Genomic DNA, 16,444 nt, shown 5'->3' on the forward strand with positions numbered 1-16,444 from the left:
TCTCATTTAGTTGTTTGCTTGTTTGTTTATTCGTCTCAACAACTGAAAACAGTACTAGATTCGAGATTCCAACCCAAAGCTGCCAGAATTCTCACCGTGGACTTTTCTATCACACGGGTCCTCTAAAGGTTAAAACGGCTCATTGAAATATGCACAATCTGTCTGTTCCTAACACATAACAGATTTAAATCCGTATCAACTATTCCAGGAACCCTAAAATACTCAGATAAATATGGCATTGCCTGATTTCCAGGACCTCACAGACTGAAGGGCAAAACATAAATACATAGTTATGTGTAAGAAATATAATAAATCTAGAAGGTAAATGATCATATGCCCATGTTAAATATCTACATAATTGTGATACTACTCACTCACATTTGGTTAGAATCCTTTCACAAGGAAGAGAATCTCCTTTTTCTAGAGATGAGATTCAAAATTAAAATGGAACACTACTAGAAAATTTAATACATTCACTTAGATTTCTCTGAAGCATAAACGATGGTGTTAAAAGAGTAGATTTAGATAAAGCGGAGAAAGAAAGCAAAGTAATTCCTAACAGATGCATCAGAATTTAAAGCAGGAATCGGCAAATTTTTTCTGTAAAGGGCCAGAAAGTAAATATTTAAGGCCTTACAGGCCATATGCGGCCAAAGACAATATGTAAACAAATGAGTATGGCTGAATTCCAATAAAACTTTATTTATGAAGCTGAAATTTGAATTTAATGTAATTTTCACAGGTCATAAAATATTCTTCTTTTTTCCAAACATTTAAAAATGTAAAAGCCATTTTTCTCTCTCAGGCTGTAGAAACACGAGCAGCAGGCTGAATTTGGCCTGCAGCTATAATCTGCCAACTCCCGCTTTCAAGCCTGACTTCTCCAAGTGTAACCCATAGTCTGGCAGCATCAGCAACACCCAGGAGCTTGTCAGAAATACAGAACCTCATGCCCAATCCCAGATCCGCTGAAGGAGAACCTACATTTTCAACAACCATCATGTGTGTGTTTACACAGTTTAAGGTCCACTCAGGTTGATACATGACTGTGGTCAACCCCTGTGCTTCCCAAGGAAGTGACCTTACCTTGGGAATGTTCTGAACCTCTCTGTGCCTCAGTTTCCCCATGTACAAGATAAAGATGATAGCATTTCCTCCCTTAAGCATGGCTGTGAGAATTCGCACGTGCGCGCACACACACGCACACACATGGCTTAAAACAATGTTTGTCATTACCATAACAAAATCTTCTGTTATTTTCACAGCCACCCTCTGAAACAGGCAATGTTGACCTAATTTGACAGAAGAAACTGTAGTCCAAAAAATACAGAAATTCACCTAGGATCACAATTTAGTCCTGAGAATAATGAACAAAGGGACAAAAGGGGGACAAATGCCCTAGGCTCCCAGGTCTTCAAGCCCATGTCCCCCTCTCGGGGAACACTCTCCATAACCTCTCAGCTCATGCCCCTTAGATGGTCCCTAAAAATACTTCTGCCGTGCAAGGATCTCCCCAAATCTGTACCCCAAGTTACCCTTTCATTCCTTGAAATTTATTTTCCATTAAGTCGCACAGTGTTTTTTTTACAACTTCTCTTTCTAGTTATAGATTGTAAATTTTTCCTTTGCTGAGTCTTGGAGCTGACCAACTGTTTTTTATTATATTTGTAGGGCTCAGGGGAAAAAAAAAAGGCAATTCCTTTATTTGAGAATCCTGACATTTATTAGCATAATAAAACTCTCAAGATGAAATTGCAGTTTTCCAGACAGTAATTTCATTTGCAGGACAACTTACAAGGGATTTATTTTAAAGCCAGGTAAAAAGGTAAAACCTAAAATATATGAGACATGCAGAAATTGCAGGCCCCAAATAAAATGAAATAAATGTGTTAGGGATGGAAAACCCAGCTGTTGTCTCTCACATATTAATTAGGGGTGACAGGAACAACAGCCCAGGGATTCAGGGCCTCAACCCATCTTGGTCTGCTTTCAAAGCTGCTGTTAGTTCTTGGAACAAAAGTTTCTTCCAACACCTTGAAAATCATCACATCATATCCCCCGACACATCATGGCTAAGGACTAAATTGTTGTTGTTATTGTGGTTGTTGTTAGAAATACCTTTTTCATTTGGACAGAGCTTTCATGTTTATCATTTAACTGACCTGCAAAAAAACCTAGTGATGGCCATACAGAAAATTCCCTTTTCAGTCATACTGAGGTTTACTGAAGTTAAATGACTTGGACAAAGTCACATAGTTGGTAAATCAGAGAGCCAGAACTAAAACATCATTCCTCTGAGTCCATAGAAATAAGGCAATTTTAATGATAATCAATTAAGGCATGTTAGAGTTCAGAAAGGAGGTTCTTTCCATCATTTCGCTGTATGCATGTAGTGAGACAGGCAGACCTGGGAAAGCCACGGAGCTGAGTTGCAAAATTGATATTATTGAACACTTCTCTATGATGGGTTCTTATCCTGGATTCCCCAAAAGGTAGAGCCCGTGGCAAAAGCTTACAAGCTGCTACTTCATTCAGAAGTGCAATCCCAGAGCAACAGGAGAGAGCAGGGCAAGGCAGAGAAGAAGGAACAAACAGGAGCAGGGGGGTGTCATACTGATCCAGCCACCACTTGGTTTCATCGTGACTGGTTGCCCGATCTTGCAGGACCATCTTCTAAAAGACCATTCAAACAGATGCCTCTCAGAATAGTTCCTCCAGGAGGAAGAACGGGGAAAAAGCGATCTACCAGCCTGTGACTTCCATTCATCCCAGATTCACCACATGGGGCATTCACTTCCCATCTCTTCTGTCTTATGCCTCTGCAGCAACGGGAGACGGGACATGTGGCAAGCTACCACTGGTTTATGCTCACATGACACTGATCAACATAGGGAGGAAGAGCAGAACCTATGCAAAACTGGTTACAGTGCTGGTGGCTTGTGGTAGAGAAGTGACCAAGAATCTAAGGAACAGGTGAGGCAAGAGAAGAAGAGGGGCATAGGAGATGTTTGATACAGCCATCAAGTAGAATAAATTGTTCCCTAACATCCCTAGGGTCCCTTCATTCTTTCCCTCTCACCAAACACATGCTGCAAGCATTATAATGCTAATAAGTTCCAGGGTGAGGATCTGAACCCAAGTTTTCTTGACTGTAAAGACTGTAATATTCTCTTCATCATATACTACCTCTGTGTATATGGCCATAACTGTGGAACACAAGTATGCACCAATAGACACCATCACTGAGAGTTATTGAGGAGTTATAGGGTGAGTCTTCTTGTTAATATAAGGAATATACTGAGATTAAGTTGACAAGGGAATTAAAAGGACAATGAGGACAGAGCTAATCATTGGAGTAACCTGCATAAAGAAGGCCACATCCCACAGAGCAGAGCCACATCAGATTTCTCAAAACCATTCTTGCATTTATAACTCACCCCAGGTCTTGAAGACATCTGTAGGACTACATAAAACCATTGCAAAACCAGGGCCAAGATATGATTCAAAGATAGAGGAGAGTGACAAAAGAAGAGGTTAAATAAGGAAGGCAGGACAGTGTCAATCAGCTGCCCTGGAAACTGGGGCTCGCCTTAGATAATTCCAATGATAACATCAATAAGGGTAATAATGGAGATTATGAAAGATGTAGCATTTATGTCCTCCATAGAAATCCTTCATAATCTTCCATTATTGCCGTGATTTTATAGAGTGGCAAGTAGGAAATAATTTACGAGAAACCACTGCTAATTTGTGTTGGAAAACTTTTAGAAGATGTGCATTCATTAACAAATATTTACTGAATGTCTACCATATGTTAAATTTAGGGTTCGGCACTGGAATTATTTTGGATTATTAAAACATGGTCCACACACTGTAAAAGCTCAGTTTATGGAAGCCATAACAAACAGGCTTTGTCTTCTAAGGTCATATAGCTAAGCTCTTCATGAAAGAGTTCCATGAGCCATTAGCAATTTCTGTCCTGATCACTGGGATGAGACCAGTAGCCCTATGCCATAGATGTCATATCCCTTGAGACATATTAATCTACTTTTTCCTCTGGATAGTGGTGGATCTTCCAGAAGGCCATAGAATTTGAGTTGAGAAGTTCTTAAGCTCAGTTCAAAAACAGGATGCCCAAAGGAATCCAACTAATAAGGAAAAAAATATTATTCAAACAATGGATGGTAGTCTGGTGGGCTGTCCCTCTGTCCGCAGGGTTCCTGAAGTAACTCTCCTCCTGAAACAGTGATAATTTCCTCCTAAAAGAGAAAAAAAGGAAAATCCATTTATCATCAAGACAGAGAAATACACATCTATGAGAGAGAGTGAGAGGTTCAAGACAGAGAAACTAAGAATATGCATCTGTCTCCCCTCATTCAGATTGCTAGAAATGACATTTAAAAACTCTGCCTTTAAAAAGAAATGAATTCATAAAAAGTACTGGAAAATAAAAAGGAATGCCATTGACAAAGTGAAACATATTGAAGAATCCTTGAAAAACAAAAGACATGCAGGAGGGGCTTGTCAGAGGAGTCAATGTGGGACACCAGTTACAGCAAGTTGAAGAAGGGTTGAGGGACTCCAGTAGGTGTTTGCCTCAAGCAGGTCGGGGAATGAGGAGATGCACACAGTTCCTTGGAAGCCCCAAGAGACCCAAAAAGTTCAGATGGTCTCATGCCCAAAAGATGAGCCACTCACAGTCAGCTCCAACTCCTACAGCATGAAGACACTGGATTTGGGAAACAAAACTATATTCACTCATGATAGACAGAAAATTCAAAGTTGGAATATTGCTTCAGAGCCTAAAATTTATAGGCATTTAAGCAAAATTATAACCATAAAAGAAAGATGCTGAACTCAACAATAGAAATGATTTCCAGGAAAATATCAAGTCTATAAAGCAAACAGAAGAGGCTTTAAGAGATGTACATTAATCTCTCCTCAGCAGAATAAGAAATAAGTCATCCATGAAACGAGAATGGGCATTATTAAAAAAAAAAAAAAAAGAACCAATTAAAGAACCTGGAAACCAAAAGCATGACCATTTAAATTAAAAGGAAAAAATTTCAGAAGAACTGAATAGCAGAATGCTCATAACTAAAGAGCAATTCCGCAGCTGAAAGAAATGTCACATCAAAAAGAAAGAGACATCCTAATAGAAAAATGGACAAAGGATATGAAAGGACGACTCACAGAAGAAATCCAAGTGGCCATGAAACGTGTGAAAAGATCCTCAGCATCAGTGGTAATCAGACAAATGCAAACTAAACCACAGTAGATTCAGTGTCTGCCCATCTGATGGAGAAAAATGAAATGATTGATAGGCCCCAGTGTTGGCAGCAGTACAGGGAAACAGCCTCACATAGTTTTGGAAGGAGACTGAACTGGCGCCACATTTTTGGAGGGCAATCTGGCAGATCTTTCCTAATTAAAATGTGCATACTCTTCTCTCCAGCAATTCCAGTTCCAGGACCCATCCCAGAGAAGTACTACACATGTATCCATAGTGACACACACAGAGAAGTCTCTGCAACACTGTTCAAGATCATGAAAAACTGGAAGCCAGATAAGAGTGGCCATCAAAAGGAGAATGGGTAATTAAACTGTAATATGCATCCATACCATGGAATACCACACAGCATTTACAAGGTTTGGTATACGGATTAACATAGGAAGAGCTCATAGAAATATTTGAATGACAGTCAGCATGTCCTGAAATTACAAGTGTCAGATACATTGTTTTAGCACTTCACACAGTAATGTTTCATTAAAACCTTACAGTGGCCTGAAGAGTTGAGTGCTACTATTAAACTCACTTTACTAAGATGGAAACTAAGGTGCAAAAGCTAAATAGTCGTCCAAAGTCAAACACATAAGTTAGAATTTAAAACTCAGCAGCCTCATTTTAGGGACCATGCTTTTTAAAACTGCATTCAATTATTTAGTAAGCATGTTAAAAAATCAAGTCACTCTGGCCGGGCGCGGTGGCTCAAGCCTGTAAGCCCAGCACTTTGGGAGGCCGAGATGGGTGGATCACGAGGTCAGGAGATCAAGACCATGCTGGCTAACACGGTGAAACCCCGTCTCTACTAAAAAAAAAAATACAAAAAATTAGCCGGGCGAGGTGGCGGGCGCCTGTAGTCCCAGCTACTTGGGAGGCTGAGGCAGGAGAACGGCGTGAACCCAGGAGGCGGAGCTTGCAGTGAGCAGAGATCCGGCCACTGCACTCCAGCCTGGGCGACAGAGTGAGACTCCGTCTCAAAAAAAAAAAAAAAAAAAAAAAAAAATCAAGTCACTCATTTATATGTAAGGAAATATGCAACTCAGGCTGGTGTGGTGGTGCATGCCTGTAGTCCCAGCTACTAGGGAAGCTGAGTGGGAGGATCACTTGAGCCCAGGATCTTGGGGTTACAGTGAGCTATGATCGCACCACTGCACTCCAGCCTAAGCAACAGAGTAAGACCTTGTCTCAGAAAAGGCTACACAACTTATGTGAAAAATAACAAAACTATATATTTCCTTATGTACATAAGTTTTTTATGTTGCTGCTCAGGAGATATTTAGATAAGATACATGGCAAACTGATAAAGTGGAGGACGGAAATAGAGATTTGAAACGAATGAGGCTTTTACTTTGTATTGTGCTTGATTTTTCTTAGAATGTAATCATGAATTAATTGTATAATTAAAATTTTAATTTGTAGACATTGGCCACCAGATCTCCACATTGGCATAAATGATACCTCTCCTTAGTGTTAGAAATGAAATTGTGCGTCTCAAAGGTTTTGATCTGGAAGAGAATAAAGATATTCAGATATCTCTGGTTTAGCCTTTCTCTGGAACCTGAACTGAGTGAGAGGCATTTATCCTTTGCTTGAAACACTTCCAGGGACAAGGAACTCATCATTGCTAAAGCAGCTCCTATTATACAGGAAAAGCACACAATGTGGTTTAGTGTAAAAGTACATTCTTTAGAGGCAAACAGTCTGAGGCTTAACTCTTGGTCCTAACCATGAAAACTTAGCCCTGGTTTCCTAATCTGTGGAATGGGGCTAAGATGCCTCCCTCAGGCATCTGCCACTGCTGAGGCTTGAGTAGGTAAACAAAGCGGATGGGAAAGCTGGAACTGGGCAGAGCCCCCTGCAACTCAGCAAGGCCTGCTGCCTCTGTAGAGTCCACCTCTGCGGGCAGGGCATAGCTGAACAAAAGGCAGCAGAAACTTCTGCAGACTTAAACGTCCCTGTCTGACAGCTCTGAAGAGAGCAGTGGTTCTCCCAGCATGGTGCTTGAGCTCTGAGAATGGACAGACTGCCTCCTCAAGTAGATGCCTGACCCCGTGTAGCCTAACTGGAAGATACCTCCCAGTAGGGGCTGACTGACACCTCATACAGGCAGGTGTGCCTCTGGGACAAAGCTTCCAGAGGAAGAATCATACAGCAATATTTACTGTTCTGCAATATTTGCTGTTCTGCAGCCTCCGCTGGTGATATTCAGGTAAACAGGGTCTGGAGTGGACTTCCAGCAAACTCCAACAGACCTGCAACTGAGGGACCCGACTGTCAGAAGAAAAACTAAGAAACAGAAAGGAATAGCATCAACATCAACAAAAAGGACATCCACACCAAAACCCCATCTGTAGGTCACCAATATCAAAGATCAAAGGTAGATAAAACCACAAAGATGGGGAGAAACCAGAGCAGAAAAGCTGAAAATTCTAAAAACCAGAGCACTTCTTCTCCTCCAAAGGATTGCAGCCCCTTACCAGCAACAGAACAAAGCTGGACAGAGAATGATTTTGACGATCTGACAGAAGTAGGCTTCAGAAGGTCGGTAATAACAAACTTCTCCAAGCTAAAGGAGGATGTTTGAACCCATCGCAAGGAAGCAAAAAACCTTGAAAAAAGATTATAGACGAATGGCTAAGCAGAATAGTGTAGAGAAAACCTTAAATGACCTGATGGAGCTGAAACCCATGGCAGGAGAACTATGTGACACATGCGCAAGCTTTCAATAGCCAATTTGATCAAGTGGAAGAAAGCGTATCAGTGATTCAGGATCAAATGAATGAAATGAAGCGAGAAGAGAAATCTAAAGAAAGAAGAAGAAAAAGAAATGAACAAAACCTGCAAGAAGTATGGGATTATGTAAAAGACCAAATCTACGTCTGATTGGGGTGCCTGAAAGTGAGTGGGAAAAATGGAACCAAGTTGGAAAACACTCTTCAGGATATCATCCAGGAGAACTTCCCCAACCTAGCAAGGCAGGCCAACATTCAAATTCAGGAAATACAGAGAATGCCACAAAGACACTCCTCATGAAGAGCAACACCAAGACATATAATAGTCAAATTCACCGAGGCTGAAATGAAGGAAAAAATGTTAAGGGCAGCCAGACAGAAAGGTCGGGTTACCCACAAAGGGAAGCCCATCAGACTAACAGCGGATCTCTCAGCAGAAACTCTACAAGCCAGAAGAGAGTGGGGGCCAATATTCAACATTCTTAAAGAAAAGAATTTTCAACCCAGAATCTCATATCCAGACAAACTAAGCTTCATAAGTGAAGGAGAAATAAACTCCTTTACAGACAAGCAAATGCTGAGAGATTTTGTCACCACCAGGCCTGCCCTACAAGAGCTCCTGAAGGAAGCACTAAACATGGAAAGGAACAACCAGTACCAGTCACTGCAAAACCATGCCAAATTGTAAAGACCATCGATGCTAGGAAGAAATTGCATCAACTAATGAGCAAAATAACCAGCAAACATCATAATGACAGGATCAAATTCAAACATAACAGTATTAATCTTAAATGTAAATGGGCTATGCCCCAATTAAAAGACACAGACTGGCAAATTGGATAAAGAGTCAAGACCCATCCGCGTGCTGTATTCAGGAGACCCATCTCACATGCAGAGACACACATAGGCTCAAAATAAAGGGATGGAGGAAGTTATACCAAGCAAATGGAAAGCAAAAAAAAGCAGGAGTTGCAGTCCTAGTCTCTGATAAAACAGACTTTAAACCAACAAAGATCGAAAGAGACAAAGAAGGCCATTACGTAATAGTAAAGGGATCAATTCCACAAAAAGAGCTAACTATCCTAAATATATATGCACCCAATATGGGAGCATGCAGATTCATAAGGCAAGTCCTTAGAGATCTACAAAGAACTTAGGCTCCCACACAATAATAATGGGAGACTTTAACACCCCACTGTCAACATTAGACAGATCAACGAGACAGAAGGTTAACAAGGATATCCAGGACTTGAACTCAGCTCTGCACCAAGCAGACCTAACAGACATCTACAGAACTCTCCACCCCAAATCAACAGAATATACATTCTTCTCAGCAGCACATTGCACTTATTCCAAAATTGACCACATAGGGAAGTAAAGCACTCATCAGCAAACATAAAAGAACAGAAATCACAACAAACTGTCTCTCAGACCACAGTGCAATCAAATTAGAATCAAGACTAAGAAACTCACTCAAAACTGCACAACTACATGGAAACTGAACAACCTGCTCCTGAATGACTACTGGGTAAATAATGAAATGAAGGAAGAAATAAAGATGTTCTCTGAAACCAATGAGAACAAAGACACAACATACCAGAATCTCTAGGACGCATTTAAAGCAGTGTGTAGAGGGAAATTTATAGCACTAAATGCCCACAAGAGAAAGCAGAAAAGATCTAAAACCAACACCCTAACATCACAACTAAAAGAACTAGAGAAGCAAGAGCAAACAAATTCTAAAGCTGGCAGAAGGCAAGAAATAACTAAGCTCAGAGCAGAACTGAAGGAGATAGAGACACAAAAAACCCTTCAAAAAATCAATGAATCCAGGAGCTGGTTTTTTGAAAAGATGAACAAAATTGATAGACTGCTAGCAGGACTAATAAAGAAGAAAAGAGAGAAGAATCAAATAGATGCAATAAAAAATGATAAAGGGGGTATCACCACCGATCCCACAGAAACACAAACGACCATCAGAGAATACTATAAACACCTCTATGCAAATGAACTAGAACATCTAGAAGAAATGTATAAACTCCTGGACACATACACCCTCCCTAGACTAAACCAGGAAGAGGTTGAATCTCTGAATAGACCAGTAACAGGTTCTGAAGTTGAGGCAATAATTAATAGCCTACCAACCAAAAAAAGTCCAGGACCAGACAGATTAACAGCTGAATTGTACCAGAGGTACAAAGAGGAGGAGCTGGTACCATTCCTTCTGAAACTATTCCAATCAACAAAAAAAGAGGGAATCCTCCCTAACTCATTTTATGAGGCCAACATCATCCTGATACCAAAGCCTGGCACAGACACAACAAAAAAAGAGAATTTTAGACCAATATTCCTGATGAACATCGATGCGAAAATCCTCAATAAAATACTGGCAAACTGAATCCAGCAGTACATCAAAAAGCTTATTCACCACGATCAAGTCAGCTTCATCCCTGGGATGCGAGACTTGTTCAACATATGTAAATCAATAAATGTAATCCATCACATAAACAGAACTGATGACAAAAACCACATGATTATCTCAATTGATGCAGAAAAGGCCTTTGACAAAGTTCAGCAGCCCTTCATGCTGAAAACTCTCAATAAACTAGGTAGTGATAGAACATATCTCAAAATAATGAGAGCTATTTATGACAAATCCACAGCCAGTATCATACTGAATGGGCAAAAACTGGAAGCATTCCATTTGAAAATTGGCACAAGACAGGGATGCCCTCTCTCACCACTCCTATTCAACATAGTGTTGGAAGTTCTGGTCAGGGCAATCAGGCAAGAGAAAGAAATAAAGGGTATTCAATTAGGAAAAGAGGAAGTCAAATTGTCCCTGTTTGCAGATGACATGACTGTATATTTAGAAAAAAAAAAACCCATCGTCTCAGCTCAAAAGCTCCTTAAGTTGATTAGCAACTTCAGCAAAGTCTCAGGATACAAAATCAATGTGCAAAAATCACAAGCATTCCTACACACCAACAACAGACAAAACAGAGAGCCAAATCATGAGTGAACTCTTATTCACAATTGCTTCAAATAGAATAAAATGCCTAGGAATCCAACTTACAAGGGATGTGAAGGACCTCTTCAAGGAGACTACAAACCACTGCTCAACGAAATAAAAGAGGACACAAATGGAAGAACATTCCATGCTTATGGATAGGAAGAATCAATATCATGAAAATGGCCAGACTTCCCAAGGTAATTTATAGATTCAATGCCATCCCCATCAAGCTACCAATGACTTTCTTCACAGAATTGGAAAAAACTACTTTAAAGTTCATATGGAACCAAAAAAGAGCCTGCATTGCCAAGAAAATCCTAAGCAAAAGAACAAAGCTGGAGGCATCACGCTACCTGACTTCAAACTATACTACAAGGCTACAGTAACCAAAACTGCATGGTGCTGGTACCAAAACAGAGATATAGACCAACGGAACAGAACAAAGGCCTCAGAAATAACACAACACATCTACAACCATCTGATCTTTGACAAACCTGACAAAAACAAGAAATGAGGAAAGGATTCCCTGTTCAATAAACGGTGCTGGGAAAACTGGCTAGCCATTATGTAGAAAGCTAAAACTGGATCCCTTCCTTACACCTTACATAAAATTAATTCAAGATGGATTAAAGACTTAAATGTTAGACCTAAAACCATAAAAACCCTAGAAGAAAACCTAGGCAATACCATTCAGGACATAGGCATGGGCAAGGACTTCATGACTAAAACACCAAAAGCAACGGCAACAAAAGCCGAAATAGACAAATGGGATCTAATTAAACGAAAGAGCTTCTGCATAGCAAAAAAAAACTACCATCAGAGTTAACAGACAACCTACAGAATGGGAGAAAAATTTTGCAATCTACCCATCTGACAAATGGCTAATATCCAGAATCCACAAAGAACTTAAACAAATTTACAAGAAAAAAACAACCCCATCAAAAAGTGGGCAAAGGATATGAACAGACACTTCTCAAAAGAAGACATTTATGCAGCCAACAGACACATGAAAAAATGCTCATCATCACTAGTCATCAGAGAAATGCAAATCAAAACCACAATGAGATACCATCTCACACCAGTTAGAATGGTGATCATTAAAAAGTCAGGAAACAACAGATGCTGGAGGGGATATGGAGAAATAGGAACGCTTCTACACTGTTGGTGGTAGCGTAAACTAGTTCAACCATTATGGAAGACAGTGTGGCAGTTCCTCAGGGATCTAGAACTAGAAATATCATTTGACCCAGCAATCCTATTACTGGGTATATACCCAAAGGACTATAAACCATGCTACTATGAAGACACACGCATATGTATGTTTATTGCAGCACTATTCAACAATAGCAAAGACTTGGAACCAACCCAAATGTCCATCAATGATAGACTATATTAAGAAAATGTGGCACATATACACCATGGAATACTATGCAACCATAAAAAAGGATGAGTTCATTTACTTTGCAGGGATATGGATGAAGCTGGAAACCATCATTCTCAGCAAACTATTGCAAGGACAGAAAACCAAACACCACATGTTCTCATTCATAGGTGGGAATTGAACAATGAGAACACTTGGACACAGGGTGGGGAACATGACACACCAGGGCCTGTTGTGGGGTGGGGGACAGGGGTAGGGATAGCATTAGGAGAAATACCTAATGTAAATGACGAGTTAATGGGTGCAGCAAACCTACATGGCACATGTATACCTATGTAACAAACCTGCATGTTCTGCACATGTATCCTAAAACTTAAAGTATAAGAAATAAAATAAATAAATAAAAAGATGCCTCCCTCACAGATCTATTGGTAAGATTAAATAAGAGCATGGATGTAGAGCAACAGGGTCAGTGCTTGACACAGAGAACGTGCCAATGTCCTCACATCCCCTCCCTTTCTCTTTCCTCTGTTTATTAGAAGGCTCTTCCCAACACATAGAAATCAACCTTGATCCTGGTTAGTCCAGTTTCCAGGCAGTACTCCACACCCAGTGCCCGAGTATCTGTGAATGGGTGATTCTCCATGAGTATTATTCATAAGGTCCAGGGCTGTCCCTGAAGTTCTAGGGACCTCCATGAAGAGACGAAGAGAAAGCAATACAAACCTACGAGTCCCTATTATAGCAAAACTCCAGTGAGACCGTCAAGTCATTCTGTGAAACTATCTACACCCGCGAAACTTGGTTAGATGTCGGACGCCTGAGCTACCACCACTCTGCCCCTCAGAATCCTTTGTCCTGCCCTTCCAGGTCACTGAGTTCCACCTCCGGCTTTCTCCCAGTTACTAATGATGCCAACCGCCACACGAACATAAACATTGCTTCTTACTACATACACTGCTTGGAAGACAACATCTTTCGCAATATAGGGTCCATGGCGGGAGGACAAATAACAAAAAGAATGCCGAGAAACAACACTTTCCATAAGCACTTTACAGTCACAAACTGCTGCTACGTACTTGACTTCATTTAATGCTCACAAGGTCCGAGCTAAAGTATTATTTACATCCATTTGACTGGCTAGGACACTGATGCTTGGTGAGCCTAAGGTGCTGGCTCAAGGTCACACATGTACTAAGTAAGTGGTTAAGCTGGAGTTCAAATAAGAGACATGGTAACTCCACCACTACAAAAGCTTCTCTAATCACAGTGTTGCCTACTGCACTTCTGCTAACTCTCAGAAGCTGCTAAAGGCCTGGCTTGGAGGTCTTCATGAGACACGTTCTAGGGAATGAGTTGGAGATGAGAACCAGGCTTGGAGAAAGGGATGATCATCCAGTCCTTGTGTTAACAGGAGGGAGCACTCAGGTACCCAAGGTGAGAAGAGGCCTGAGGACCAGGGTAAGAGGTACCCACATGCCCCAGAGAGTGAAGCAGAGAGCAGAACAGTGGGCCCTAGGGCCTGGTGGGAACAACCTCTGGTCTCGTCTGCCCTAATACTCTACATCTCTGAGACCCTCCAGCCCCACAGCCCAGAGCCAGCAAGCAGCCTTGCTTCTCTTGCTCTAGCTCTCTCTTCAGCTCGAGTTTCCACCAGTTTCGCCCCACCACCCGCCCCGATTGGTATCCCTATGAGGGATACCTTATGGAAATCAATGAGATCCGTGAGCGTTGCATGGCGATTGGGGTCCACTCCCAGGAAGCTGTAAAAATCCCCAGAGGCATCCACAAGAAAGTGCTTGAACCCTTTCTGCAGGCGGTAGGAGAGGGTGTAACCCCAGATTTTCTCACTGACCCGGACCAGGAATGCTCCCTCAGTCATGTTCTTCAGGAGATCTTCTGCATCTTCTCGGCTAATAATTCCTGATTTAAAATAGGAAAGAAAAAAAAAACACAGCAGGTTCTACAACTGCCTCCCCATGATCCTCTACTCCTCCCTGCCCCGCACCCTGTGGCTCAGTGCACATGCCATCCACACAGTCCAGGATGCCAGGAAGAAAAGAGCCCCAAGGGCTGGCCAAGCACATGCCTCCTTCCATAGAGAGGGCGTCTTGGCCCAGCGCCACCCGCCGTGAGCCTGGGGGCAGAGTTTCTACTAGGACCTGAGTTGAGCACGCTTTCCTCCACATTGAGCCATGCTGATTTGGATTAATTGAGTAAGCAACGAATTAGTAGTGAGCTGTGATTATAGCATTATTGATTATAAATATAAGTACACAGGCTTGTGAAAAGCCTTAAGAGGCCTGCTTTAAAGACTAGTACAGAATGGCTGCTGATGATTAACTCACTTATTTCTCTAGTACCATAAATGAGCACCTAAAAACAGGGTTTTCCCTTAAAAAGTAAAAAGATTTCTTCCAAATACCTGTGAACACCAGGCAAAAAGTTTCTTAATAGGGGTATAGAATCAAGCTTCACTTCAGCTCAAAGATCAAAACTTTCTAAGGACTTGCAGTCCTACACAATGTGGTTTCATCACAGTTTGGAAGTCTGGTTGGCCTTGGAGTCATTGATATGCTGGTGGCAATCCCCTGAAATGCTCTCAGGGAGCTGCTGTCATCCGGGTGATGAAAGAGCAGTGATGTAGAGCAGTTTCCAGAGGCAGGTAGGTGGGAAGAGGAGGGAAAGCCAGAAGACCTGGGTTACCCCCACCCCCTACCTCTGCCGACCTGGCTATGGAATTTTCGGCCAAGCCCTCAACATCTCCAATGTCCTTTGACATTTAGATGATCATAACCCAAATAGTTAAAAGGTATGTTATGACTTTCAAGTTGAATAAAGGACTCAAACTCATTTCATACACAGAGAATAGCTGTGGAGATGATGGATCCTGTTATCATCTATTATTCCAGAGGAGAGGTGAATTGTAACACATTGCCCCTTTGCTCACCCATGGACTTACCCTTTCCACACTGTCAGTGATAGGCACGGGGATAGAGTGGCCGAGTTGCCTATCTCCACGACCCTGAGAGGCTCTGCACACCTGTGACTTCTCCCCAGTACCCAATGCCACTCCTGAGCCAGTCCCAGTCAGGCTCCCCTCTCATCAATCTCCGGCCTCACAGGGCACACTTGAGACTTCCCTTGTGCCCAAGGCAGAGGACATAGAGGCAACCACACTGCCAAATGACCCACCCTTTAAAGACAGTTAGCGCAATCAGGGGCCACCTATTTCCTTCTTGCCCAGGACTTACAGCGAGAGGCATCCAAGCCAGTCACCCCTCCCCAGCCAAGCTCTAGAAGCAGAAAAGGAGGAAGAGTAAGAGAAGGAAGGAGGTGAGGAGCCCTTTCGCCACAGGGTGCCTGAAAAATAAACACTGTCCCATGCAAGAGGGAGGATGCGCCCCAGTGCTGCCCCCCAGAAGGTCTTGGGGGCTTCATGCAGAAAAGCTGGACAGCCAAAAGAAGACCGAAAGGGAAAGTCCAGGATCCCTCAAAACTTGGCCCTGTCCTTCACCTACCTCCCTGCCCCAACACCAGAACACCTGGGCCCTAAAAGAGGCTGCAGTAAGGAGATAAGTAAGGGGAGCCAGAGGCAGGGCCAGGGCCTGGGAGGAAGAAGGACCAGAAGACATAACCCTCATCCCCATTCCAAGCACCTCAAGCTGAGGCACAGGCGGGGCTAGGGTTGGAGAGGAAGGGAGTGTTACTAGGGTGGGAAACTACAGTCAAATTAAATACGATTCAACTTTTTTTTCTTTTAAACAAGTGTCTTTTTTGTAATGTTTATTACTTTTTCACTGATAAATAAAAATTGTATATATTTATGTATACATGACATTTTGATATATGTATGCACTGTGGGATGGCTAAATCAATCTACTTAAGATTAACATATGCATTATCTCACATACTTACTTTTTGTGGCGAAGACACTTAAAAATCTACCCTCTTGGCTGGGTATAATAACTCATGCCTATAATCTCAGCACTTTGGGAGACCAAGGTGGAAGGATCACTTGAGCCCAGTAGTTC

The 16,444-nt window shown here is 41.9% G+C and overlaps 1 protein-coding gene across 2 annotated transcripts in view; it reads right to left on the bottom strand.

Annotated features, from left to right (window-relative positions):
* Positions 1 to 1,720: 1,720 nt before the first annotated feature.
* Positions 1,721 to 16,444, bottom strand: part of SH2D4B (SH2 domain containing 4B) — a 111,919-nt gene continuing 97,195 nt past the window's right edge. The window contains exons 7-8 of one of the 2 annotated variants that reach the window (XM_007962760.3): positions 14,113 to 14,333; positions 1,721 to 4,259 (exon numbers count right to left, since the gene is read on the bottom strand). In XM_007962760.3, the coding sequence (XP_007960951.3) occupies positions 4,167 to 4,259; positions 14,113 to 14,333 (314 nt within the window). In that variant the 3' untranslated portion in view covers positions 1,721 to 4,166. The remainder of the gene's footprint in view (positions 4,260 to 14,112; positions 14,334 to 16,444) is intronic. The other variant, XM_073019019.1, reaches the window with a different exon arrangement.

The sequence above is a fragment of the Chlorocebus sabaeus genome, chromosome 9, assembly GCF_047675955.1.
Source record: "Chlorocebus sabaeus isolate Y175 chromosome 9, mChlSab1.0.hap1, whole genome shotgun sequence".
In the NCBI taxonomy this organism is placed as follows: Eukaryota; Metazoa; Chordata; class Mammalia; order Primates; family Cercopithecidae; genus Chlorocebus; species Chlorocebus sabaeus.